Raw genomic sequence first — 27430 nt, 5'->3', positions numbered from 1 at the left:
CATCCTAACGAGATCTGATTCCCTCTTCTGGAGTGTCTGAAGACAGCTACAGTGTACTTACATATAAATAAATAAATCTTAGAAAAAAAAAAAAGTATGACTGGTTACCGGGTGTGGTGGCGCACACCTTAAAAAAAAAAAAAAATGCTGTAAAACAAACATGTGACCTGTAGCTTAGAAAAACTTAGACTCACTTTTTTTCTTTTGAGATTCAATTTTTGAAAAAAAAATTAATTTTCAATCATTGCCTGCCCTTAAGAAACGATGGTTCCAAAGCACACAGTTCCCGAACTGGAGCAGGTAACGTCACTTGAACTCTCTCATTCAGTAAACCAGCGAGCGTATTGACCTCATGAAAGATGGAGGCCGATCTGACTTCCCTGCCCTCTTCCAAGATGGCAGACCAGGCGAGTGGAGGACCTGGCCGGGCGCCTCTTCCGGGCTGGGGGAGGGGGCGTGGTCCATTGAGGAAAGCCCTGCGTGCCTCCGCCCGCGACTCAGGCGCGCTTCAAGGCGCAGGCGCGGGGAGGGGTTGGGGGAGGAGGGAAAGCGGCGAGTAAGATGGAAGATGAGGAGGTCGCTGAGAGCTGGGAGGAGGCGGCAGACAGCGGGGTAAGGAGGAGCTGCCGCCCCGCGGTAGGGCTGGGCGGACCTGGCGTGAGGGAAGCCTCCGGGGAGTGGGTCTGGGGAGAGTTTTCCCCAAGGAAGGGTCTCCCACGCCGGGCCGGAGGTGGAAGAGAGGCCCCCGGTCCCGGATCGCCGTGAAGGCCTCTTAAAGGGGCCGCGTTCCATTTCTCTCTCCACCTTTGCCGGGTGCCTCTCCGCCCAGCGGTGTGCGCTTCGCTCTGGGCGCCCCACCTTCTACCCCGGGGCAACTCTCTCTGGTCCCCCGCGCCCTAGGGACCATTTTAAAGTTCTTGAGCTCCGTCTGGTGAGGGAGGGGCTCGGGTGGAGTGCCTGGCTCGGAGGAAGAGCGGGAGGAGGCCCCGAGACAGCGGGGAGCAAGCGACCATGTGTCCTCTGGGACCACTGGGCTCTGGGCCGAAATCCCCCGCCGCTGTGCGCCTTCCGCCGCGGTGAGCGAGCCTGGTTTTTTCTCTTCCTTTCCCTTTTCCTCTTTCAGTTTTAGTCCGAGTTTTCCGGGGATCTCAGCAGAGCTCCCCTAAACTCTGCAAAGCATCTGCTCTTCCCCGGGACCCACCCTAAGATCTGCGCAGTGGGAAGGATCTCGGACTACGTTCTTCTGAGTGGAGGGAAGGGAAAGGAAGAAGGGTGTGATTTGTAAGATAGCCTCATGCCTGCGAGAAGGGGAGATTACCGATCGGTATGATGCGAGTGAGAGTTTTTGCTTGCCCCCAAAAGTTACAGGAAAAGGAAAAATTATCCCAAGTAGGAACTCCTCTATTAGATTCGTGATTCTCGTGGTAATTTCAGAGTTTGAGGTTCGAAGCTAACCCTCGTGGAGACGGAAATGTCTCTTTGGTGACCATGTGTCCGCGCCTGGGCTGGGCCGGGCTGGGCCGGGCCGGGCCGGGCCGGGCTGGGCTGGGCTGGGCTGGGCTCCGCTCCGGTGACATTCACCTCAAAAGTTTATGTGTGGGGAGTCACATATACTAGGATAGAGGAGGAGTTGGGTCTGTCTTCCCCTAGCGCTTCTAACCAGCACAGCAGTGGTGTATCTTCACAGGAATGTTGAAACTTGGCCTCGAAGTTTTTTCCGCTAGTTCAGCATTTCTCGAAAGATTGGTGATGCTTTTCGACTTAGCATTAACGAGCCTTGGAAGGCCTGCTTGGTTCAGCGATTATTTAATAGAGGTTTAAGGTACATTCCCCTTGAATCAAGAAAGTGTGTGTTTGTTTGGTTTTGGTGTTTTTGAGACAAGATCTCTATATAGCCCTGGCTTTTCTGGAATTCACCAGGTAGACCAGGCTGGCCTCAAAATCACAGAGGTCTCCCTGCCTCTGCCTTCAGAGTGCTAGGATTAAAGGCGTGCGCCACCACACTCAACAAATAAGATTTTTATAGAGACTAACAGGTGTCGCTTAGGTATTTATTCACTCCACCTATATTTTTTGAGTGTGTGCTGCCTGTTAGGAAGTGTGTGCAGGGGCTGGTGAGATGGCTCAGCGGTTAAGAGCACTGACTGCTCTTCCAAAGGTCCTGAGTTCAAATCCCAGCAACCACATGGTGGCTCACAACCATCCGTAACGAAATCTGATGCCCTCTTCTGGAGTGTCTGAAGACAGCTACAGTGTATTTACATATAATAAATAAATAAATATTAAAAAAAAAAAGGAAGTGTGTGCAATAGTGACTTCTGCCAGAAAATGCACAATTTCCGGTAGAGGCATTTATGGCCTGCCACTAGGAGGAGTGTCTCCCAAATGCCCCTCATGTCACCTGTATTTAAAAAAAAAATAGGAAAGGAAAAAAAAACTGTTTTTTTTTTCTTCTTCTGATTTTATTTATTTATTTAGAAAAGAATGGGTTTCCAAACCCTGGTTTTTACAGCTTTCATGTAACCCTGGCTGTCCTGGAATTAGCTCTGTTGACCAGCTAGTCTGGAAACCACAGAGCACTGCCTGCTTGTGTGTTGGGATTGGAAGCAGGCGCCACTACTCCCAGAGAAAGTGAGGATGTGTATTCTCTGCTCGTGGACTCGTGGATGTGTGGGTGCCCGGGGATGCTAGAAGCCGTAGGATCCTCTGTAGCTGGGTTACAGACCTCTGTGAGCCATTGATGGGAGTGCCGGGACGGAAACTCCAGCCTTCTGTAAGAGCAGTGGGCACTTCTTTACCCCTCAGCCATCCCTCCAGACTCCAGACACTGCCCTACATTTTTAATATGTTTGCTTTAATGTGTTTGGTTTTTGGTTTTGGTTTTTTTTTTGGTTTTGATTTTTTTTTTTTTTTTTTTTGAGACAGAGACTCATAGTTACTGTCCATTCATTGTGAAGAGACACCGTCTGACCAAGGCAGTGCCTGTAGAGTCTCAAAAACTGGAGAGCAAGCATTCAAACTTAAGAGTCTATGGGAGTTGTTCTCATTGAAACCACCACATAAGGTCTCCCTGTGTAGCTCTGACTGGCTACACAGTCACTGTGTGGGTTTGGTTCTCCATAAACTCTTAAGGAGTTTGAAGCCTCCCAGGTACCCGGCTTCGGGTCTTTATTTGAAGATGTGCTGTTTGTGAATGTCAGGCTTTACACTGTAGCTCAGGCTGGCCTCAAATGCAGACAGAGCCTAGTATTCAGACTCAGCCTTCCAGATGCTGGCACTATAGACATCTCCACGCCTGGCCTCTCAAGACTGTCATGAATTCGATTCCCTTGAGTAATGCCAATGTGTTTGGCATGAAGGAGGAGGGGGAGGGGGAGCAGCATGCTCTCTGCATGCATCCAGTTGACTCTCTGTGTCTTTGAGGTGCGGGTGGTGGCTGGCGTGAACATTCTTGGCTTTACATTATCCTGTCTCCCTTCCCTTCCCTCCCCTCAATGAGTTTCAAATGTGCCCACCCTCCAAAAAGAAAGGCCTAAACAAACAAGCAACCAGAAGAAACCTTGGGTGGAAGCAGAGGCTCAGTGACTGGGAGTTGGCTGGGTGGAAGCTGAGTGACCAGGCTCTGCAGACCCAGCGGGATCCCTGCCCTCCAGCACAACAGAGCTGGCTCAGGAGCTGACGTCAGGCTTTCCCTTGAGTACCCAGGGTAGGGTATGGTGGTCCACTGATGGGAGGGCCGGCTTGAAGGATCACCTCAGGTGGGTTTTTAACCAGGCTGCAGCTCATCTGCGTGCAATCGTTCCTTTGCGAGTTTCCTTCAGAGAGGCTAGAACCACACTCTAAAGACAGTCCAGAGAGTATAATTTACCTTTCACCAAGACTTGCTTCTTTTAAAATGTGCCCGGTGGGGATGTGAAAACTTAGAATTGAGTCATGGTTGATTCAGGCCTATTGATAGGGAGTGCCCTGAGGGTCAGGCCTGGGGCCCTGTGCATGCTGAGCACAGGCACCACCTGAGGTGACTCCTGCTTCCGACTTTGACCTGTGGCCTCTATCTTCAGCAAGTCTCAAATGGCGATGAGAGCAGTTTGTAATTGGAAGACATCTTCCTGCTCCAGAAAGTAGATCAGCAGTTGGTTTTCAAGGCGGGATTTCTCTGTGTAGCCCTGGCTATCCTGGAACTCACTCTGTAGACCAGAGTGTCCTCAAACTCAGAGATCCACTTGCTTTGCTGAGATTGAAGATGTGTGCCACCACACTCAGCTTGGGTTCTGATGGTTTGAAGCTAGTTATACACGCCACTTGTTTAGACAAAAGAAATATGATGTGGAAATGGCCTATCTCCTCTTGTTGATAAAACACCCCAGCTAGAAAAGGTGGTGACAGTGGAGCTAGGCTGGTGGCTGTAATGCACTGCCGCCTCTCCCTGGATCCCTAGGGTTTCCTTTGATTTTTTTTTCCCCCTCAAATTAAGCAGCTAACAGGAAGAACATTTTTTTTTTTGTTTGTTTGTTGTTGGTTTTTTTTTTTTTTTTTTGTTTTTCGAGACAGGGTTTCTCTGTATAGCCCTGGCTGTCCTGGAACTCATTTTGTAAACCAGGCTGGCCTCGAACTCAGAAATCCGCCTGCCTCTGCCTCCTGAGTGCTGGGACTAAAAGCGTGCACCATCACGCCCAGCCTTAAGCTCCTTTTTCAAAGCAGGGTCTTTATGAAGCCCAGGCTGACTGACCTTGAACTCAGGTCCTCCTGCCTCTAGGATCATAGCTGTGTGCCTCCATATCAGTTCCCCCACCCCCTTATGTATTGCCCGAACCAAGAATGAAACCCAGGGTCTCGTATGTGCAGGCAAGAGATCTACCACTGAGTGCATGTCCAAGCCCGAGAAAACGTCTTGTGCAAGTTAAAGGATAACTAGGTAACTAGTCTTCTGGGTTGAGAATTCGGATGTATGTTTACTTTCCACTCGTGTGAGCCAGTGGGCAGTCTAGATATTGCCCGGTCAGTGATGATTGGCCCTGTGAGAAAGTGTCCTTAGACATTGTATCAGTTGTGTGCCAGGCACTGGAGCACTCGTCCAGCCTGTCAGAAGAGCAGCAACACTGTGCAGAAGGTGAAAAAGTGGGTGCCATGCCTGGAACCAGAGGTCTTTATGTTCACACAAGCCTTGAAAGACTGAGTCAAGAATAGTGGTGCACACCTGTAATCCCACGCTCAGGACGCCGGCTGAGGCCGAGGCTCATGAGTCTGAGGCCAGCCTGGGCAACATGCAGAGATTGTCTCAAGGGGAAAAAGAGGAAGAGTAAAAGAAGATTTGAAAGTTGAGCTGAGCGGAGCCGCGTTGTCTGGTAGCTGGGCAGGTGGTGGTGTGGCCAGTGCACGCAGAGATGAGGCGGAGTGGGGAGAGCGTTCCATGCTGCAAGCATTTCCTCCTGGCCGGAGACACTGGCATTGGCAAGACTCAGTGGAAAAAGATGGAGCCAGAGAGGTTTGTAGGGGCGCTTTGAACTTGCTTCTGGGAGCTGCAACTTTGTCCTTAAAGCAGTGGAAAGCTTTAAATAGCCATCTCCCTGCCTCCGCCCTCCTTTTTAGCAGAGGCAGGACGGAGTTAGATTTTCATTTGAGAGATTAAATCAGCTTCTCTTTGGAGGAGAGTCTGTGTTCCGCTAGGTGTTTTGTTTTATTCTGTTGTCGTCCTGGAGTGTGTGCAGTTGACTGTAGTAGGCACAAGACAGTAGATGAGGTAGTCGGGAGCCCAGCTTTGCCAGGCTGGAGGCCTCAGCACTAATCATCATTTCGGGAAGACCTGGGACCTGCAGTGTTCTCTGACGGGATTTTTTTTGTCAAGCTTTTGGCCAGTTGAGGCATGATGGCTGTGAGTTGGCTGAACCTGACCTCTGGAAAGAAATCTGCTTTCCCGTGGCTTCTGAGAAAGGAGGATAATGAGCTTTTCGGCCGTGGCTCCCAGTCCTTTTCACTGGGGCTGCACAGGGCCCTGTTCTCAGCGTGCTCTGGGCTCCTGAGGGAGCTGCCATGGCTGCGGGGGGCCTTTCCTTCTGCAGGAGAAAAGCGGCTCTCTAAAGCTGTGAAATCCTGCAAGAGAAAGTCGCTATTGTGGAGATGTAGTGACCCAGACACATTCTTGGGGCCAGCACTCTTCATAGTCCCTCCTCTAGAGGAGGCAGGTAGCCCGCCTCCACAAAGCACAGTGCTTTCTGATGTCATGAGACTAGGAAGAGATTGAGTTAACCTGGCTGTGGCCAAAGTACAACTTTTTTTTTATTTTTTGTTTTTTTCGAGATAGGGTTTCTCTGTGTAGCCCTGGCTGTCCTGGAACTCACTCTGTAGACCAGGCTGGCCTCGAACTCAGAAATCCGCCTGCCTCTGCCTCCCGAGTGCTGGGATTAAAGGCGTGCGCCACACAGCGTTTGTTTTTTTTTTTTTTTAAAGATTTATTTATTTATATGTAAGTACACTGTAGCTGTCTTCAGACACTCCAGAAGAGGGAGTCAGATCTTGTTATGGATGGTTGTGAGCCACCACGTGGTTGCTGGGATTTGAACTCCGGACCTTCGGAAGAGCAATCAGTGCTCTTATACCCACTGAGCCATTTCACCAGCCCCACAACATTTTTTAAAACCTAGTTTATTCTTTCTTTTTGTGGTCTGAGGGCTTGAACTTGGAATGTAAGAACCACTGAGCTTACAGCCCAGCCCCCTCCCCCCAACTCGCCCCCCCCCCTGTTGTTTTTGGGTAGTGCTGTGGGGCCTGGGGCTGGGGAAGACTACCACCTGGCGAGCCATCAGTCTCTCTTAGTAATCCCAGAGATTTTATTACATAAATAGTTTCAACTCTGCTAGCCTCTGACACGCAGCTTCCTGACAGCTTGTTCTTGCAGGATGTTGATTCCAAACATGAAGATTAAGAAACCAAACGCCACAGAAATAGGGAAAAATCCCATCAGTGGCTTATGTGCACATTATCGTGTCCCCAGGGCTGGAACGTCCCCTCTGTACGCAGGAAGTAAGCCATTCTGCTCCCAAACGGTGGTAAATGTGGGCAGTAGAGGCCTTGGTGCTGGGGCGAGTTGTATGCCAGTCTGTAGAAGTCAGACTTGTTTTTGTTTTTGTTTTTGTTTTTTAAGGTTTATTTATTATTATAAATAAGTACACTGTAGCTGTCTTCAGACACACCAGAAGAGGGCGTTAGATCTCATTATAGATGGTTATGAGCCACCATGTGGTTGCTGGGATTTGAACTCGGGACCTTCGGAAGAGCAATCAGTGCTCTTATACCCGCTGAGCCATCTCACCAGCCCCAGACTTGTTCTTTATGGACCCTGAGAGTCAGACTTGGCGGTCCTGCTCCTGTTGCCTGTTTGCATGGCTCACGGATGAACAGACACTACCACCATTTTCTGGAAGGGCTGTAAGACGTGGAGTGAGCTCGCTACAGTCAGTCTGAGACAGTGGAGTGAGCTCACTACAGTAGTCAGTCTGAGTGTACCTTAATGCTCATTGTCACCTACCTCTAGGGTGGAAGTTGCTCTGTCCCTGTTCCCCTGCTCCAAGAAAGGAAGCCATGAGGTCAGTTCTAGCCCCAGGACCCCTAGGTCCTGCACCTTGTTCTAGTTTACATTCACTTGTCACCGGGTAATTAACTGGTGAGGTGCTTCAGCAAGCTTCTTGTTGGTGCTTTGAAGTTCTCCCATGCTCTCACCCTGGCTTGACCTGCTTCTTAGCAGGGGCGAGCGGCTCAGGCGCTGGAGCCCAGTGCTGCAGAGCCCTCTTTAACACAACAGTGGCTGCCAGTGAGGTGCTGCCTGCCTGAAGTCTTAGTAAAACATTGCTTTATTTTGTCTCACCATGTAGCCCCGGTGAGCCTTGAACTTGTGAGCCTTCTGCCTCAGCCTTCCGTCACCTGGCTTGAAGTACCATCTTTAACACGTGACCAGGTGAAGGAGAGAGAACTAGTTTTGCTCAGGATTAGGTTTGAGTGCCTCCACGTGGTTCCTGGTTGCTCTCTCTTCTGGATACCTTCTTTGTGTGTCTTGTGGCCCATTTGTCTTCTCTTCTGCCTGCCGAATGCCACTGATTGATTCTAAACTGGACTGGATAAGAGCCCCCTTGGATGTGAAATAAAATAGAGATGTCGTGATAGGAACTTGATTCGTCCTCCAAAGCCCCCCACCCCCGTGACAGTCTCTGGGAGCAGTGGAGACCTGACGCCTCCTTTAGGAAGAATGGTCTCTTCACTCTTTCTCCCAGTGTGGCCACAGAAGCCACTTAGCCTGGGGCTTCGTGCCAGGTCTGATCTGGGGCAGCCTCCTCCCCGCTTGGTTCTCATTTGTAACCCTGAATTGATAGGTTTGGCCTGGAGGCTGGAGAGTGAAGGTTGGGGTGAGGGCTATGCTGTGTGTGGGTGTTAAAGTCACTGCCCTCCAGACACTGAGGGCTCACAGGTCCCAAGACTGTCCGAGGGCTCTCTTGCTCGCTGTCTCTGAGTACTAAAGTACAGTTGCCCAGTGCTATGTGAAAACCAAACTAGTAAAACAATGAAGAAAAACACGCCTACCAAGCAGAGTGCTAGAGACTTTGCCCTGTTTTATTTGCCCTGCATGGATTCCCTCCCACACTGAGCCATGAAGTGTCCAAAAGCAAACATTCCATTGTGTCAGGGCTGCAGTTTGCAGTTGCTTGGGTCCTTTTAAATTGCTGGGTCTGGTTTCTACCTAAGAGCTATTTCCTTTTGCTGCTGCCTGGCTGGCCATGAAGTCATCCTGCCCTTTCTTAAGAAACCTGAGCTCACAGGAACCTGCCTGGTGGAGAAGCCAGTTGGTTCCATCACTAGCTCTGTGTCCTTTGTCAAGTCCCTGTGCAGCAAGGCTGATTTCACCTATGGTTGCGGCAGGGATTGGAGATGGTGGCCAGAGGATGTGTGACATTAGAGACTGCAGAGCCTGCTGTCCCACCGAGGAATACATTCACACAGCACACACCTGTAGCAGAGGGGATTGAACAGTCACCCAGGCCTACCTCATGCTCTGCCTCTGAGCTGCACCACAGCCAACCTTAGCTCCAGTTTGCAAGTGTGTAGTCACTGACAAACCCAGTTGATCCTGGCTCCATTCCACACTGGTACTGTGTTGTGACATAACCTCTTAGAATTGGTTCTCTTCCATCTGTAAAACTGGGACAGCCCCAAAATTGCTGCACAAGGACTGTTAGCAGATTGGTGTGTAGGGCACTGTTTTTGGGCTCCTGGGCCAAGTGGGAAGTGTCTGCTCACAAAGCTGTTGGGGAGATCGCAGGCATATGTTTTATATGTGCACTCACAGAGAAAGGCAAGTGGATGTAGAGGCACAGGAGCGTGAACGGCTGGCACAGAGGAGGACAAAGGTGACAGGACTGCTGTGATGTCATGAGACCTGAAAGTCCGGTTTGGGGAGGCTGAGGAAGAAAGGGTGCTATAAGTTCCAGAGAGATAGGTGGATCTCTGAGTTTGAGGCCAGCCTGATGTACATAGCGAGTCCCAGGACAGCCAGGGCTATGTAAAGACCTTGTCTCAAATAACCAAAACCAAAAATACCAGGATAAAATAAAAGATGAGACTTGAGGCTAGAAGCAGTTGTGGCCCCAGGGCGTTCCAGGCTGGGGCCTGAGTGTGAATGGAGGCCTTGAGGCTGGAGCTGAGGAACAGTGGAGCTGCTGTGGAGGGAAAGTGGCCGGTGAAGTCAGAGGCACTGGGGCTTCATTCAGACTTGGTGGAGATGTTACTGCCTCGCAGCAGGAAGCCAGGGTGAGTTTTAAGTCTCACTCTGTCTGCTGTGGGGAATACAGGTGGAACGGGCAGGATCCAGAGTCTGCTGGTGACTTGAACCACTACTATGAAGAAGGTTTAGTGTGCGTTTTGAAAACAGAACCGGGGGCTGGTGAGATGGCTCAGTGGGTAAGAGCACCCGACTGCTCTTCCGAAGGTCCAGAGTTCAAATCCCAGCAAACCACATGGTGGCTCACAACCATCCGTAACGAGATCTGACTCCCTCTTCTGGAGTGTCTGAAGACAGCTACAATGTACTTCCATATAATAAATAAATAAATAAATAAATAAATAAATAAATAAATCTTTAAAAAAAAAAAAAAAAAAAAAAGAAAACAGAACCAACTGAGAGCTGTTGCAGTGGCCTGTAAACATGGAAGCAGGGCATCGGACTCTGGCCTGAGCTGCTGCACGTCTGAGTTGCTGTGATGGCAGAGGAAGTGGGCTTAACCTCCTAAGAGTGGGAGAGCCCTCTGCCACCCAGATAGCTGTCAGTGTTTGTAAAGCTCTAGACCTACATGAGGTATGGCCACTATAACCAGGCATGGTGGCACTTGGGAGGCTGAGGCAGAGGATGACCGTGAGTTTGAGATCTGCCTCCCCTACAGGCAAGGCCCTATCTCAAAAAGAAACCAACCCAGGGTCAGTAAGAAGGCTGACTGGTTGCGGCAGGTAGTAGGACCTGGGTGGTAGATGGTGAGAACCTCCAACCTCCCCACCCCACGGGTAAGATAAACAAACAGCCAGGGAGATCTCTTTGAGGCTAGCCTGGTCTACATAGTAAGTTCCAAGGACAGCCAAGGTAAATGTAGCAGAGGGGTCTGAACTTTGGGATCTCCAGCCTTCAGAGGTCAGGAGAGCAGAGGAACCTGCCCATTAGGGGAGGGGTCAGAGGGTGAGAGTTTCTGCGGGCAGAGACAGGCTCTGCAGGGTAGTTAGTATATGGGCCAAGAAACAGCTCTTGAGGAAGAGGTTGTAGAAGTCGGGTGCTTCTGGGAGGCAGAGGGATTGGGAATCTGAGTCTGGCAGCTGTGAGCTCCTTGGCTGAGTAGGAATTAGGCTTGATTGAAGCCAGGCAGGGCCTACCCCAGCATTGGATACCACATGCCGCCCTCAGTAAACAGTGCCCTCCCCTCGCTCTGGACCATGTCTTTACTAACATTAGACTGTGAGCCACGGGTGTTACAAGTCTGTCTGGCCGGTGGGTCTTTCTTTTCCTTCCTTTCCCTTTCCTTTCCCTTTCCTTTCCCTTTCCTTTCCTTTCCTTTCCTTTCCTTTCCTTTCCTTTCCTTTCCTTTCCTTTTTCCTTTCCTTTTTCCTTTCCTTTTTCCTTTCCTTTTTCCTTTCCTTTTTCCTTTCCTTTTTCCTTTCCTTTTTCCTTTCCTTTTTCCTTTCCTTTTTCCTTTCCTTTTTCCTTTCCTTTTTCCTTTCCTTTTTCCTTTCCTTTTTCCTTTCCTTTTTCCTTTCCTTTTTCCTTTCCTTTTTCCTTTCCTTTCCTTTTTCCTTTCCTTTTTCCTTTCCTTTCCTTTTTCCTTTCCTTTTTCCTTTCCTTTTTCCTTTCCTTTCCTTTTTCCTTTCCTTTTCCCTTTCCTTTTCCCTTTCCTTTTCCCTTTCCTTTTCCCTTTCCTTTCCCCTTTCCTTTCCCCTTTCCTTTCCCCTTTCCTTTCTCCTTTCCTTTCTCCTTTCCTTTCCTTTCCGTTTTGAAACAGGCTGTTAAATTCTTCTAGCTCTCTTGGAACTTGTTAATTAGACCAGGCTTGTTTTGAACTCACAGGGATCCACCTGCCTCTGCCTCCTCAGTGCTAGGATTAAAGCTATGTGTCACCATACTTACTTGACATTTATTTATTTATTTATTTATTCACTTTATTTATTTAGGGTTTTGAGACAGGCTCATCAAATAGCCCTAGAACTTGCTGTGTAGGCCAGGCTGACCTTAAATTTAATAGAGCATCTACCACACCTACCTACTAATTTAAATTTTACTGAGTATACCAAAAATGATAATATCCCACTATGTAATCCATGTTAGAGAGTTTTAAGTGTGGAGCTGAGACTCAGTGGTCAGAGCACTTGTTGCTCTTGCAGAGAACCCATGTGGTGACTCACAGTAGCCCGTCACTCCAGTTCCAGGGAATCTGATGCTCTTTTCTGGCCTCCACAGGCACACAGATGGTAGATACATACATACCATGTAGGTTCTCATATGTATAAAATAAAAAAAAATTTATTTAATTTTTTATCATTAGAATATTATAACTACACTAATCCACATTCTGAATTAAGTGGGAAATCTGGTGTGCATTTGGCACGTAATAGTGACCTCGGTGTAGCCTCCAGCTTGAGAGGTGCACAGCTAGAACGAGGTCAGCGGGTAGTGTCCAGAGGGCTCCCCAATAGTGGCTCAGAGCAGACACCGTGAGTGCTGAGCGTGCCATACTCCAGGAGGCCTCTTCTCCTCTTCCTTCACCTCTATTTGTCTCTCCATCCTCTTCCCAGTTTCTAGAGCTCCTTTTTGGTTTTTCGAGACAGGGTTTCTCTGTGTAGCCCTGGCTGTCCTGGAACTCACTCTGTAGACCAGGCTGGCCTCGAACTCAGAGATCCACCCTATCTCTGCCTCCCGAGTGCTGGGATTAAAGGTGTGCGCCACCACACCCGGCTGCTTTTGTAAATTTTTATAAAAGGCATCAAAAGCACATATACAGTGGTGGAGAGATGGCTCAGCATTAAGAGCACTGACTGTTCTTCTAGAGGTCCTGAGTTCAAATCCCAGCAGCCACATGGTGGCCTCACAACCATCTGTAATGAGATCTGATGCCCTCTTCTGGTGTGTCTAAGATAGCTACAGTGTACTTACATATAATAAATACATCCTTTTTTTTTTTTAAGTACATATATCAGTATTTATAATTCACACTATTTTGCTTAGTTTTTGAACTTGAGGTGCCAGAACTTTGGGTGCTCCCAAGCATGGGGCTGCCAGAGAAAGTAGAATGAGCAGGGACAGCCAGTCTGAGCTGCTGGCCGACATGTTAAAGCTGTAGGACTGCATGCAGGACAGGCATAGACACTGGCTCTGCCGGTGTTTGGAGAGCTCTGTGGGTTGCACATCTGCATTAAAGTGGGTGCACATCTGCACTGAAGATGCTCCTTTAGGGCACCACAACCTTCCTGTGATTCTTTTCTGTCATAGATCAGGGTTTGCTGTTACCAACTTCCTTATGAAGTTGTTGGCTTCAGATTCAGAGTAATCCTCCTGCCTCAGGCTCTCAATGCTGGTAGTAGAATTCCTTTGCTTTGTCCCTGAGTGAGATTGAGGACCCCAGGAAGAGCCAGAATCCTGCCCAAGTGCGTGGGAACCATTAGGTCCTGTGGCCAGGAGCACAGCTCTGCTGGATTCTAACACTGCCCACCCTGAACCAGGGACATGGGTACCTATGTCTGTTGTGAGCCTGGAACTAGCTACATAGACCAGGCTGGCCTAGAGCACACAGAGGTCTGCCTACCTCTGCTTCTCCAGTGCTGGGATTAAAGGTAAGCCAAGTGATACCAGTCCAGCCCTGTTGTTTCTTCTTCTCCTTTTAAAAAACAATTTGTTTATTTTATGTATATGAGTACACTGTCGCTGTCTTCAGACACACCAGAAGAGGGCATCAGATCCCATTACAGATGGGTGTGAGCCACCATGTGGTTGCTGGGAATTGAACTCAGGAACTCTGGAAGAGCAGTCAGCGCTCTTAACCACTGAGCCATCTCTCCAGCCCCTGTTGTTTCTTCTTTACACCTCGCCCCACACATGCGGTTCTCTAGCCCGCCCTGCCTGGTCAGGTTGGAGATGTGCTTCCTGTCCGCCCAGCTGCAGACCGTACTAACTTTGGAAGCTCAAGACCAGTGATCATACCTTGAGTGTGAGAGAAAGCCAGCAACTGACAAAGACAGGTAGAAGTTATCTGAGAAGAGTTCCTTACTGCCTCTATTGCCAGTAAAAGGGGGATACTTTCTAACCTAGCTTCACTGGAAGCCGCTTATGGGACTGTCAAGGATTAGGTTGGTTGTAGTAGTCACCGGAGAGTCCTGTGAGCTCTGCAGTGGGTTGGGGCAGCTATCATCTCCCTTGGCTGGATACGGTGGCAGGGGTGGAGAACATGGCTCTGCAGCTGACAACAGCAGAAAGGACCAGAAAGGACAAGGCGCTCTCTCCTCCCGGTGTGGAGTGAGTGGGGAGGATTTATCTCCTGTGAGTACGGCTGGTTTGACCGTTGCCTTGGGTTCCACCACTCCTGGATGAGACGAGACGTTTCCCGAGCTTCCCATCGTCACACCAAGACCCACATAGCCTGATCTCTGTCTGTCCTCCTTCCTCTCCTCCTCGCCTTACTGAGCAACTCTCTCAGCGACACCTTGTAGCACTTTTTTTGCTTGTTTGGTTTTTGGTGGCAGGGTAGGGAGGGGTATTGGGGATTTGTGTGTATGTAGGTTTTTCTCCCTCAATATACTTATTTAAGTATGAGCATTTTGTCTGTATTTATGTCTGCACACCAGAATAGCGCATCGATTGGATCCCATGGGATTAGAGTTGTAGATGGTCATGAGCTACCATGTGGGGGCTGGGAATAGAGGCCATGCCTTAACCACAGAGCCATCTCTCCAGCCCCTATGTGTGTGTATTTGTGCAGTCAGTATGTACACACGCATGCAGGTCACAAGAGGGCTTCAGATCCCTTGGAGTTAGAGTTTCAGGCAGTTGTAAACCCTCTGATGTGGATACGAGAACTCAGAGCCTCCTCATGAGCAGCAGGCACTTGGAAGCACCAAGCAGTTTTAATCTTGTGAGGTCTGGCCGTGTAGCCCAGATTGGTCAGGGACTTGTGGCAACTCCTCCTCCTCCCAAGCACAGCACTAATTACACGTTGTGCCCCTGTGTGTGGTCCACAGCCTCCATCTTCTGTTTTCTGTAAGGCAGGGTCTTTAAACCTGGAACTCACCGTAGCCGCTAGACTAGGGTATAGGACTAGGGTATAGACTTGTACCACTGCCCAGCTTTTACTTGGGTGCTAGCGATTGGAACTCAAGTACTCAAGTTTATCGATTGAGCCATCTCTGCAGCTCATTGTTGGTTTATTTTTATATTTTCTGATTTAGGGTCTCACTCTGTAGCCCAGGTTTATCTGGGCCTCACTATGTGTCTAGGCTGACCTGTAACTAACAAACATCCGCCTTCAGCCTATTCAGTGCTAGGATTGCAGGTATAAACTGCCATACCTGGCTCTGGCCACCTCTGTTTTACAGGAGTAAACCTTGGGTCTTAATCGTCCTAGCCTTTCACACAGACCCTGGTCCCTTTTGTCTCCCAAGTTCCTACACAGGTTATAACTGCTTCATAAAAGTAGGCTGGGGCAGGCAAATTTCTGAGTTCCAGGACAGCCAGGACTACACAGAGAAACCCTATCTTGAAAAACAAACAAACAACAAAAGTAGGCTGGGACTGGTGAGGTGGCCTGCCAAGTGAAGGCTCTGGGTTTGGCTTGACAGCTGGCCTCTGATACCCATGATAGGGAAGGAGAGAAGGGAGAAGAGGCTACCCTGGAGACATGCGCCATGACACGCACGTGCATTCAGTAAATGCTGTGCTTTAAGAGCTCTCTATTTATCAGGATAAAGTCTTACTATATATTTAGCCTTGGCTCTCCTGGAACTTACTATGTAGACCAGGCTAGCTCACCTGTTTCTGACTGCAACTAAAGGTGTGTGCTACCCTGCCAATTATTCCGTGTATGGGTGTCTGTGTGTTTGTACACTGTGTGCACACCTGTGGAAAGCAGAAGAGAACATTAGATCCCCCGGGACAGTTGGAACCTGACGTGTAGGTGCTAGGACTCGAACCTGGACACTTAGGATGAACAGCCAGTGCTTTACCATTGTCTTCCCACCCCACCCCCAACCCCCACCGCTGGCTTCCCAGGACACAGCCTATGTAAAAGGCTGTGTGAGGCCCTTCCATACTCTTGCCCTCCTAGAATGAGCTTTCCCTATCATGCTCCTGGCTTCCACCACAGCTTTCTGCCAGAGGTGCTACAAGCACATACATCGTGAGGTTAAAGAGCATCCACAGCCAGAGAAGCTGTGCGCCCTCCCTTCAGGGAGTGAACTTGGAGATGGTGGTGTCTGCTCTCACTTACCTGGGGTACAGACACTCAGTTACCTCCCAAAGGACACCCCCCACCCCTCACCCCCGCCGCCCAAACGGAAGCCCGCGTCTTATCCTTTTCATTTGTCTTTGGATTGCCTTGTGTAGGCTGGATTCCTTCTAGGTTCCTTCTGCCTTATGAAGTCTTTTGCTTAATCTGTAGAGAAATTGGGACCCCAAGGTAGAGCCAGAATTACACCCTGCCTCAACCTCTACACACTGGTGCCACAGGCATGCTCAGCGTTCACATGGTAGAGCCTCTCAGAGCGCACGCACAGTATCTGGGTTTGGCAGCTGATCTTTGACATGGGTTTGGACCCAGAGGAAAGAAATCCATCTCACTCACCAGAGCAGTCTCATCTTCTGTCACCAGAGACCTCTCAGAAGGCACAGCACACCAGACGACATCAGCTGTCTGTGCAGTGTTCATGTTCTCTTTTGTCCTTGTCCTGGGTCTACTCAGATAGTGTCAGTGCTTCAGGATTTGTCTCCCTAGCCATGGAGCCTGGTGACACTGTCAAGACTCTGGGCATCTTTATTTAAACAAAGAAAGAAAAGGAGGAAGGTGTTACGGGAAATAAGCAAATTCCCACACTAGGACCCCTGCACTCTGTCTGGCGGTCTTGCCGCCTCTAGCTACCCCAGTCGGCAGCCTTCCCTTTTCCCTTCTCAGCCGTAAACCCCCTGTGGTCAGTGGTCCCAAATTCCAGTGACCCCCCCCCCAAATCAAAACTCTAGAAGCTTATAATTAGTCAGATTTATATATCAATAGATTCTCAGTTCACAAGATGCCCACACAATAATCTCAGAGCCAATTGAAAATGATGCAAGCTGCCCACCTAGGTTAGACAAGTTATCCCAATTATTCTATCCTCTTATAATATTCATATTTACTGGTGGCTATTTAAAGCCACATGGAATCTGGATTGGCTTCCTCTCCTTCCACCTTCCTTTCCTCCTCTTCTCTGGCGCTGCAACTCTTAGCTCCTCCTCCTTTTTCTCTGTCCAATCACAGGCTTTTTGTTGTGTTAATATTTAAAGTGATTGGACAGGGAAAATTCTGCAAAGGAAGGGAATTTGGTCCTTGTTGGAGGCAGGAACCTCCAAGCTTCTTGATCCCTGTGTGACCCAACAGTGCAGGCTGTGTCTGGAGGAGACCTGCTTGTTCTTCTGGGAGAACACTGTGGGAGAGATGTAACTGCACTCTGGTTCTCAGGATGAGCCTGGGAGCAAATAGGTTGGAGAGCTGCATCCAGAGCAAGTGGACTGACTGGTACTCGGTGCAGGGCCCTCCCTCTCCAGCGGCTTGCAGAGTGGTCTCCCTTCTCACTAACCTGGACAGTCTGCAGACAGTCAGCTCCACTCTACCAGAGCAGTTCAGCTTCGTGTCTCATTCTGTGACCTGACAGGAGACACCGCCACCTCCACCACCCCCACTTGGCTGCCCAACAGGATGGCTGATGTGGCAGTTTTAGTTCTTGCAGTGCCAGTGATGTGGCTTGGAGAGGAATGGGATCAAATCTAAAGGCCTTCCCAGTAGCTCATGTCTGGGTATAACTTTCAGGAAACAGTAATACACGGCTGTTGGGAGTTGATTCAGGCGGTTCCTCAGACACACTTGAAGGCGTCTTTCCTTGCAGGCCCATGTGCGGGAACTGGGCAGATGATTTTCCTGTAGCCCTAGAGAAGAAGGAAGCTCAGAATCAATCCACCTGGGTATCTGAGCAGTTTGCCTGTCTGTGTCCTTTGACCTTTGCAGCATTAGGAAAGTAAGAGTCACCCGGTTAAGGTTTTTCTCCTGTAAAAATCATGTATTTCGAATTTTTAAAAATTGTACGCTTAGCTGGGCAGTGGTGGCAAATCCCAGCACTTGGGAGGCAGAGGCAGGTGGATTTCTGAGTTCGAGGCCAGCCTGGTCTACAGAGTGAGTTCCAGGACAGCCAGGACTACAAAGAGAAACCCTATCTTGGGGGGGGGGGGGGAAGATGGAGAAACTGGAATCAACAGGGGGACTTAGTAAAGAAAGAGGTTGGAACTGGAGAGATGGCTCTGCACTTAAGAAGACTTTCCCCTCAATCATGAAAACCAGAGTTTAAATCCCAGCATCCACATTAGGCAGCTTGCAAACATCTAACTCCAGCTTCATCTGACACCCTCTGGACCAGGCGATGGGCACCGGGACATGCCTGCACTCACACCCAGACACAGCTGACACTCACAAGTAAAGAGGCTGCTTGTGAGAAACCAAGAGGAATAGGCAGTAAACTGGTATAAGACGTTAGATTTGCTCTTGAAATGACACTATCACACAGTTCTGTCAGGACCTATGTGTGGTGTAGAGTCTGTGTCTGTCAGATGCATTCCGGTGACTTGGTTACTGTTGCTGCTGTTTTCTATGCCTTGACTGTTTCATAGACACAGCTGTGTTCCAGCTGGGGTGGAAGGTTCTCCTGCCTTTCCAGGTGCCTGGAGCACAGTATGCTGTGTTGCCTGAAATGAGTGGCAATATTTGGACTTAAATGTAGCTTCAGACAGTATAATTTTGGAAAAAGAACCTTCTAGAAAACAGCATTAAAGAAAGCTGGCCTGATTGTCTTACTCTCAACCAGTGGATTGAACACCAGGCTCACTTGATGATGCTCAGCTGTCTTTGCTAAACCCTGATTCTCTCCCTAGGCAATCTAGGTGAGTCAGGGAGGCTTGGATGGATGGATGGATGGATAGATGGATGGACGGACGGACGGACGGATGGATGGATGGATGGACGGACGGATGGGTGGATGGGACTGGCCAGCTTGAACTGCCTCCACACTCAGAGCACAGCAGTACCCAGTCTCCAGCCAGGAGCAGCCCCCACTGTCATGCTCCACTGTCTTCACAGACAAAAATGTCTTACCTTGCCAGCTCCCCTGCCAGCAAGGTAGCCAGGGGCTAGGAGCCTCTCTTGAGAGAAACACTTGCTGGGTACACAGTCCCTCACCTCCAGGAGCTAGCTGCTCTGGTCGTCAGAGAGAGGGACAGATACAGCCTGGAGATTGAGACTTACTTAGCTCTGCCCACTGTGCTTGCCGGTGTCTAGAGTTCCTCTGGCTAGTTGTAGAGGCTGCCGCAGGCTGAGGTTCTGGGAGCTGAGCTCCTAAATGTATTGATGACAGTTTCACCTGCTCTTAATTGGGCTCTTTTCTTACCTTTTTCTACATAGTGACTAGAACTCTTTCCTCTGATTCACCTTCAGATTAACTTTGGAGACAAACAGCAGGCATCTCTTTATTCTTTCCCTAAGTACCAGCCAGCCACAGAAAGCTCATGTGTCTACAAACTAGACTAGGAACTGGTTGACAGTGACTGTGAGGGGATGTAAACGGGAGTTAACCACCAGGGGGCAGGCGCTCATCGCACTGGTGGGATCCGAGCGGAGGCGGCAGCCCCTGGGTGGGCGGGCCTGCTTGCTTGCGTGAGAAGGACTGAGGATGCTGCAGACAGGTGGGGCCTGGGCACCGACAGCTCAGTCCTGTTCCAGTGCAAAACAGGAAAGGTAGATTCAAGGGATGAGGGACGCAGAGCTCAGATGTCCTGAGAGCGCTTGAGTGGGAAGATGGCTTGGTTAGCTATGTGTTGGGAAAGTTGGAGTGAGTCTGAAGGAGACAACAGGAGACTGGCTGGAGACTGTGCAAAACAAACAAACAAAAAACACCAAAAACCCCCACCTAATGATGGGGTCCAGAACTATTGCTGTGCTATGCTCATGGGGCTAAGGGGAGATGGACCTTCAGAGGAAGCCAGGTCCCCAAACCTCAGGTCCAGGTGAAGGACACAGCCAAGTCCCTGCCTAGAGAGAAGACACTGTCCTTAGCTTGGAAAAAAATAAAGACTTAAGGTTTTGAGAGAGATTTTTTTTCCACTTTTATATACATTTTTTTCCTCTAGGAAATAGACAGACGGTTGGAAAAAAAACTGAAGATCACACAAAAAGAGAGGTAAGGCTGCTGTGTGGCGTGAGGGCTCCCGCTCTCTGCCGCTGGAGATCTGGGCAGGCAGTATTCTCCGGCTGGCTGCTAGTGTTAGGTGGTTAGGCTCCTGGGCGTCAGCTTTTCCCTCCCAGTAGGCGATGAGGATGCTGGATTGAGGCTTTGGGGTGAAATGTATTGCAGCTGTCTCCAGCCTCAGTGGACCCTGTGTGAGCTCGTCTGATGGAGGGAGGTGACAGGATTTGGGTTTATGTGAGGCTGTGCCCAGTGGCTCCGAAGTGTGGAGTAGTTGTTTCTCCCTCTGGGTATTGGTGTCTTTTGTAACACAGAGAGTTTGGACAGATAATTCCTCTGTGTCCTTGATGGCTTGACAGCTTAGAGTATTGTGAGGAGATCTCAGAAGGAAAGATTCTAGAAATCCTCGGGAAACCTTTAAGGATTGTTTTCTCGCCATTGTGTAGCGTGGTTAGTGGGGTCCAGAGTGAGTGACTTTGAGCTTAGTAACCCAGGGACAAGCAACAGAAAGAACTGATTTACCCCCCAGGGCATTCTGGGAGTCCACACTGACTTTCCAGACTCCCTGCTGCTGGGATCAGACTGCTGGCTCTCTCTGATTCCCAGGAGCTACTTCCCATGGTTCCAGGCCCCTTTCCATGCCGCCACCACCCACCTAGGACCCTTGCATCTGACACAGAGCATGTAGCTTCCACCCTCCTGACAGTTGAGGCCCTGGCAATGGTCTCGGTGGTTGTGAACAAGAGCTGGGGCGGCACCGGTGGCTGGTGTAGGTGTTCTCCTTGCCTTGCTCCCAGTCTCATCTGTGGCTTCTGTTTGCTCCCTCCCTGTGCTGTTGGTCCTCTTTGAGTTGGGGAATGTCACCTCTGCTTGTGGCCACCTGGCATTGATGTGCATATCTACCAGCCTTGGACAATGCTTCTCTTTTGAGCATTGCCAAGTAGTTTCATCCCAGCCCCGCCGCTGCCCAATAGAGCAGAGAGCCCTGGTAAGGGAGAGTTCTCTGCTCAGAGGCTCTTGTGTGGAGGTCACTTGCCAGAAGGCAGAGAGAGCTTGGTAAATCTTGTCTTGCTTGTTGCCAGGTTGGGCAGCACAGTAGGTGCCTGTGTACTGTCTCAGTTTTGAGCATACGCTGTGGGAGACCTGGGCTGAGGGACACCCCAGTTCACCAGCCTCCTACACTCTGGTCTGTGTAGGGAAGCTGGGGTTTTCATCCAAGTCGTTGAATTTTGGGTGTGAAATGTTTTGGCTTCGAGGGCAAAATGATGCTTGCTGGGCCTGTTAATGCACATGGAGAGGAAGTCCCAGGACCACAAGGTGGTGACCTGCAGGGTTAGATCTCTGGAACAGCTCTCTGCCCTGCAGAGCTGGTGGCAGGGCTGCTGTCCTGCCTGAGGTGTGGGAGTATAGTTGTCTGGTCCTGGGCCAGGTGACTAGTTAGCAGGAAGGGAGAAGACAGTGAGGAGGAGGGGGTGGGGCTCCTATGGGCCTTCTGCTTACTGTGGGATTCATGAAGCTATGTTTGCTCTTTGTCAGCAGGAAATCCAAATCTCCTCCCAAAGTGCCCATTGTGATTCAAGACGATAGCCTTCCCACGGGGCCCCCTCCACAGATCCGCATCCTCAAGAGGCCCACCAGCAACGGTGTGGTCAGCAGCCCCAACTCCACCAGCAGGCCAGCCCTTCCTGTCAAGTCCCTAGCACAGCGGGAGGCAGAGTATGCAGAGGCTCGGAGACGGATCCTAGGCAGTGCCAGCCCTGAAGAGGAGCAGGAGAAACCCATCCTGGACAGGTGAGTGTAGTGCGGGCAGTGGCAGGGGAGGAACCGGCCTGCTGGGCACCGAACTGAGGTCCTTAGCTCAGAGCCAAAGCACTATAGCAGTGTAGTTCTCTCCGGCCCAGGGCGCTGTCAGGTGTTAAGTGTGGTGGCTAATGGGTCCACAGAGTGCAGGCTGCAAGGTCAAAGGATGGGCTTCGAGTCAGGCTCTGTCAGCTGCACGCTACGATCACTTAACCTGATGGCTGATCTCAGAAGTAGGGTAGGGGTCATTCTGCCTTGCCCACCAGCTTAGCAGGGAGCAAAAGGCCATAAGGTGCTGAATTCTGCCCAGTCCCCCAGAAAAGCCCAGTATTGCTGGCTGGGTCTCCAGCAGCCCTGTGCAAGTTTTGCAATAATTTTCACTTGTGTCCCTTTTCAATTTTTTTTCTTTCTTTCTTCTTTTTTTTTTTTAAGATTTTAGATTTGTATTGTGTTACTTTCTGATGACATTTGGAGCTGGGCAGTGGTGGCACACACCTTTAATCCTAGCACTCAGGAGGCAGAGGCACCTGGACCTCTGTGAGTTTCAGGCCAGCAGGGTCTACATAGTGAGCTGTCCAGAACAGCCAGAGCCACAGAGAACCCCTGTCTCAAAACCAAAAAACACCAAACTCAAGCCCTGCCTTTGGGGGCTGGAGGCGGGGCTCAATCAGTGGGTGCTAGACAATCCTGAGGACCTGTGCCAGGACCCCAGCACCCAGGCACACGCTGGGCTCAGGCTGCTGACACCACTCAGCTGCAAAGGGCACTCGCTGCCACGCCTGATGACCCTGACAGTGGAGAGAGAATCAGCCCCTATGTCCCCTGACCTCTGAATTGTGCTTTGGGGTACACATGTATTCCATACAATACGTTTTAAAGGGTTTTTTTAAATGAAGTATGCATGGGCTGGAGAGATGGCTCAGTGGTTAAGAGCACTGACTGCTCTTCCAGAGGTCCTGAGTTCAAATCCCAGCAACCACATGGAGGCTCACAACCATCTGTAGTGGGGTCTGATGCCGCCTTCTGGCCTCATGTGTGCGTGGACAGGCATCCATGCAGACAGAACACTGCACACATGATAAACATGGACAGGCATCCATGCAGACAGAACCCTGCACACATGATAAATAAGGATCATGTGGTTGAAGACTGAGAAAGAGGCAGGTGCTGGCACACACACAAGGTCTTACTTAGCTTAGGCTAGCCACAAACTCACCATTGTAGAAATAACAACGTTGAATGCCTCTCCCTCTGTCTCTACCTCCTGTCTGCTGGGCTTACAGCTGTCCTCCCCTCCCCTACCCAGAACTGCAACCAAACCTGGGCTTCCTGTATGCTGGCAGCTCTGTGCTCAGGCACACGTCCAGCCATAATCTTGGGGTTCTGAGACACTTTCACCCTGTATCCTAGGCTGGCCCAGCAGTCCTGCCTCAGCTTCTCTGGTGGTAGGGTTACAGCCACACCGCAATAGACTCTTCTTTCTTTTCTCTCCAATATTGGGGACTGCACACTTGGGTCAGTCAGCCAGCCTCTGAGCACACTGCAGCCTTCGAGTTTGGAGGGCTTTCTCGGGCTATTCTTTCCCCAAGACAGGGTCTCTCTCTGTAGCCCTGGCTGACCTGGAACTTGCTCTGTAGACCAGGCTGGCCTTGAACTCACCTGCCTCTGCCTCCCAGGTGCTGGGATTAAAGGTGTGCACCACCATGCCTGGTTTGCTTTTTGAAACCCAAGTTCTCACACATGCTGCCGTAATTCACTGTGTAGCCCAGGCAGCCTTGCACTGGGACCCTCCTGCCTCCCTAACAGTTACAGGCATGTGCCACCGTCTAGTGCCGTCGTCGTTTTGAAGGAACATCCATTCTGTTCTCTCCTCTTAGTCTGCACCTGTCTGGAGTGGGAAAAGTCCATTTCCTTCTGTCTTCTCTAGTACTAGGAGTCAGCAGCTAGCCTCGTGGTTTGGAGGGAAGCAGGAGTCAGCCAGGTGGGTGCAGCTCGCTCTCGAGCTCGTGGCTAGGGGCCCGACCCTGGAACATCTATCTGAGTCGGTTCTGTGGACGATGCCTTGCTCATGGCTCTCCTCCCTCCACAGGATGGGCTGTGTGCACCCCCTCTGCTTACAGAGAAGCAGTGGCACATGACAAGTGGGGGATGCTGTAATTGCTATAAGGTGGACCATGGACCACACCTTCCTTCCCACGGGGAGCTGCCAATGTGGAAAATGCATGCTCTTCCCTAGTCTGCTGGTCAAAGAAGTAGGCGCATTAGCTCAGGTTGGCTGGTACCCCAGCCTCAACCATGGGTTGATTTTAAGGTTCAGGGGCTTCTGGCTGGGGCGTGGCTCCATAGTGCCTGCAGCATAAACACGAGGACCCCAGTTTGAATCTCCAGCACCCACATAAAAGCCAAACAAAGCTCCAAGTGACTGTAACCCTGGCACAGGGGTGGGGGTGGGGGGGCAGTGGGGTGTGTGGGGGCCTGCAGTGATGCCTGGTGAGCTCCGGGTTCAGGGAAAGCCCCTGTCTTGAGGAAGTGGAGAATAGAGAATGTACCTGACGGTCTCCGGCCACACACATGCACCTACGCCCACGTGTCCCACACTAAAGAATCTGGGCAGCTTTTCTATCCTCAAGGCCTGCCTTCTCTCTTCCTCCAGGCCAACCAGGATCTCCCAACCCGAAGACAGCAGGCAGCCCAGCAATGTGATCAGACAGCCGTTGGGTCCTGACGGGTCACAAGGCTTCAAACAGCGCAGATAAATGCAGGCAAGAAAGGACGCCGCTGCTGCCACCACCGCCTCCTGGATGGTCTGCCATGGGTCGCACTGCTGTGGCAGACGGCTGGACTTGAGCAGAGGGAATAACCTGACTTACTTGCACTGTGATCCCCCTTGCTCCGCCCACTGTGACCTTGAACCCCATGCACTGTGACCTCTGCCTCCCCCCCTTCCCACTGTGATTGGCATGTTGACAAGGGCTGTCCCAAGTCAATAGAAAGGGAAAGGGTGGGGACTAGGGGAGGATTAGGGGAGCCTACCAAGGACTCAGAGTAGAAGGTCAGACAGTGCCACTTGGCCACTTGGGGTAAAGCCAGTGCCAGCAATAACAGTTTATCATGCTCATTAATTTGGGATTTCAAACCACAAATGAGAACTTCCCCACCCACCCCAAGTGCATGTCGCCATCACTTAAAAGTTCCATTGAAAATAGCCTTTCTTTTTTTTTTTTTTCTTCCTATTTTTGTTTGTTTATACAAATACCTGATTTGCAAGAAAAAGTGCATGGAAGAGGTTTCAGCAGTTTAATGAATTTTTAATTGAGAAAGGGTAGTTTAGTATTCACTTAAAAGATGTTTCTAGGAAATTTGCTAGGAACATTAACCAATAGGAGTTCGATGAGCTTAGCTTCTGTATTCCTACTGCCGCCCAGAAGAGAGGCCGGGCTCGGAAGTCCCCAGAGATGAGCATCTGTGCCTAAATCGCCTTCCTCCAGCTAAGTCCCAGCTAAGTTGCCTAGAGATAGCTCAGAGAGCCTGGGGGAGGGGCTGACCCCATGTTAGTATTGTGAGAGATGGGGAAAGTGACAGGCTTCCCCTTCCCACACCCCTCAGGGTGGGCTGGCTCCCTACCAGCCAGGTTCGCTGCTTCTAAAGGAGGGCACAGAGTGACTCTGGGCTCAGAAAGGCAGTGAGGACACTTGTCCAGTGTTTGCTGTCGGCACAAGCCCAAGAGAGAGTCTGGCTCCAGAACTCCAGGCCTTTGCCTGGAGTGGTCAGAGTAGAGAGGCCTGTCCCTTCCAGCAAGACTGGATGGAACACTTAAGGATCTGAGGCCCTGGTTCAGAGACTGTACTGGAACGTTGCCTGGTGAAATGAGTGGGACTGGAGCAGCCGGGGAAAGACAGAGTGTGCATTGCAAAGGCAGATGGCCAAAAGGTTCCTCGGAGGCCTCGGCTGCCCCTTCTCTCCCTGAGCAGAACAAGGCTGGCATGAAGGCCATCTCTGTCCCCGAGCCTGGAGGTTTGCTTTGGCTCTCGGTGGGAGAGGCTTGAGAGGGCGGCTGTGTCCCACTAGGTGCTCTCTGGCTTTGTGATCTCTTCCAATGCACTTGGCCTTACCCCTCGGCCAGCCTGACAGCCGACCAGCACTCTCCTGACCAGCACTCGGGTGTGGGAGTGGGAGTGGGCGGGGTGGGGTGGGATTAGGGCAGCCAGGGATCACACCGCCTTCGGTTCCTCTGGCTTGTGCGCTATAGCAGTGGCCCGTATCATCTTCCCCTTAGGAAGAGGCTCTTCCCCAGCACAGCCCTAGATCTGCCTGAAACCAGGGGCCATCTGTGAGTGAGCCTCACAGAGCCTCAGCAGGAGGGCCGGCCACCCCCAGGGTAGGGAGGAACTTGGCTGCTAGCTCAGAGTCTAGGGCCCACCCACAGAGGCTAGTGGTTTTGGTTGGAGGACAGACTGCCCTTTCTTTGGAGAAGGGTGCAGAAACCCTGCTTGCCTGGTCCCCTCTAGTGGAAGCCAAGGGCGGGCGGCATCTGCACGTCGAGAGCTCACAAGAGTGGCTCTCCCATCTCAGTCTGGCCAAAGAAGGCCCCGCCCACAGTGCACCTGCCTCCCCACTCCCACCAGCAGTCATGCCTTTGGCCTCCTAGGTGAGAGGTGGCCGGCACCACTGAAGAAGGAAAGGAAGAAAGGAAAACAGACTGGTGTTGGGGGAGGGGGTGTGGGAAACGGTTTGGATTTTGTGTGTGTGTTTGTGGGGTTTATTTTTGTGTGTGTGTGTTTCCATTTTTTTGTAGTTGTCTATAAATCCATAAGTGCTTTTTTTTTTTTTCCTTTTTTCTTCTTTCTGTCTTTAAGTAAGTTGCAGGCTTTGGCTTGGTAATTCCCAGGGGGATGAAGGGCAGGAACCTGAGGCTGCTGCCCCTTTGTCTGCCTTCATGGTACTGCCCCTTCCCCCAGCTCTTCCTGGACCCCACGAGCCAGGCCTCGGCCCTTCCAGCTAACCGCTTCCCATGAGCCACTACTCTGATGTCAGCCTATAACCAAAGGAGCTGGGGGTCCGGGTCTGGTGACCAGCCCTTCTCAGTCCCCTCAATCAGGGTGCTCCCCACCTGCAGGCAGGAGGCAACACCCTATCTGCTGCCATCAGCCCCTTCCAGAGCCCACCTGTCCCCGCCCAGCCCTGTCCTGCCCTGCCATACCCTGCTCTACCCCATCTGGGGGTGCTGTGCTCAGGGATGGGCCGGCAGGGCTGCATCCAGTCTCCCTGGTAAGCAGAGACTCAAGAAAACCTCTAGGGTCCTGCTTCTGGTCATATGACCCCAGGGGGGTGACCCTTGGGCATCTATCTGTACAGAAGGGACTGGGAGGGAGGGCCACACCCTGCAGTCTCACTCTGCTGGTGTAGCGGGCAGCTCCTCACCCTAACCCCCACCGCGGGCTCCTGAGTCGGCAGATTAAGCATTTTATAAATTGTATTTTAAATACATGTTTTAAACTTGTCAGACATTTGTCCTCATTTCTGGCTTCCTGTCTCATACTATGGTTGCTTGTCCAGCCCTGAGGGGTTCCTGCTCTTGCAGAGACTGAGACTTTTGGAGGTACTTGGCTTAAGTCCATCACTGTAGGGCTCCCAAGTCCCCTGG

At 50.8% G+C, this 27430-nt stretch overlaps 1 protein-coding gene across 9 annotated transcripts; it reads left to right on the top strand.

The window, feature by feature from the left end:
- The first annotated feature begins 504 nt into the window (after positions 1–504).
- Positions 505–27326, top strand: Szrd1 (SUZ RNA binding domain containing 1). Of its 9 annotated transcripts, XM_030253383.1 has the most exons (5): positions 505–612; positions 19931–19980; positions 21526–21777; positions 23664–23767; positions 24440–27289. In XM_030253383.1, the coding sequence occupies exons 1-4, from the start codon at positions 562–564 to the stop codon at positions 23731–23733; spliced, it is 423 nt and encodes a 140-aa protein (XP_030109243.1). In that variant the 5' UTR covers positions 505–561; the 3' UTR covers positions 23734–23767; positions 24440–27289. The 9 variants fall into 9 exon arrangements, 7 of the variants coding, with proteins under 7 accessions (XP_030109243.1, NP_001264124.1, NP_001020779.1 ...); NM_001277195.1 differs by lacking the exon at positions 23664–23767 and having other exon boundaries at positions 508–612; positions 24440–27326; NM_001025608.2 differs by lacking the exon at positions 23664–23767 and having other exon boundaries at positions 508–612; positions 21523–21777; positions 24440–27326.
- Positions 27327–27430: the final 104 nt, after the last annotated feature.

The sequence above is a fragment of the Mus musculus genome, chromosome 4, assembly GCF_000001635.26.
Source record: "Mus musculus strain C57BL/6J chromosome 4, GRCm38.p6 C57BL/6J".
Lineage (NCBI taxonomy): Eukaryota > Metazoa > Chordata > Mammalia > Rodentia > Muridae > Mus > Mus musculus.
This window is presented reverse-complemented; position numbering and strand designations above follow the sequence as displayed.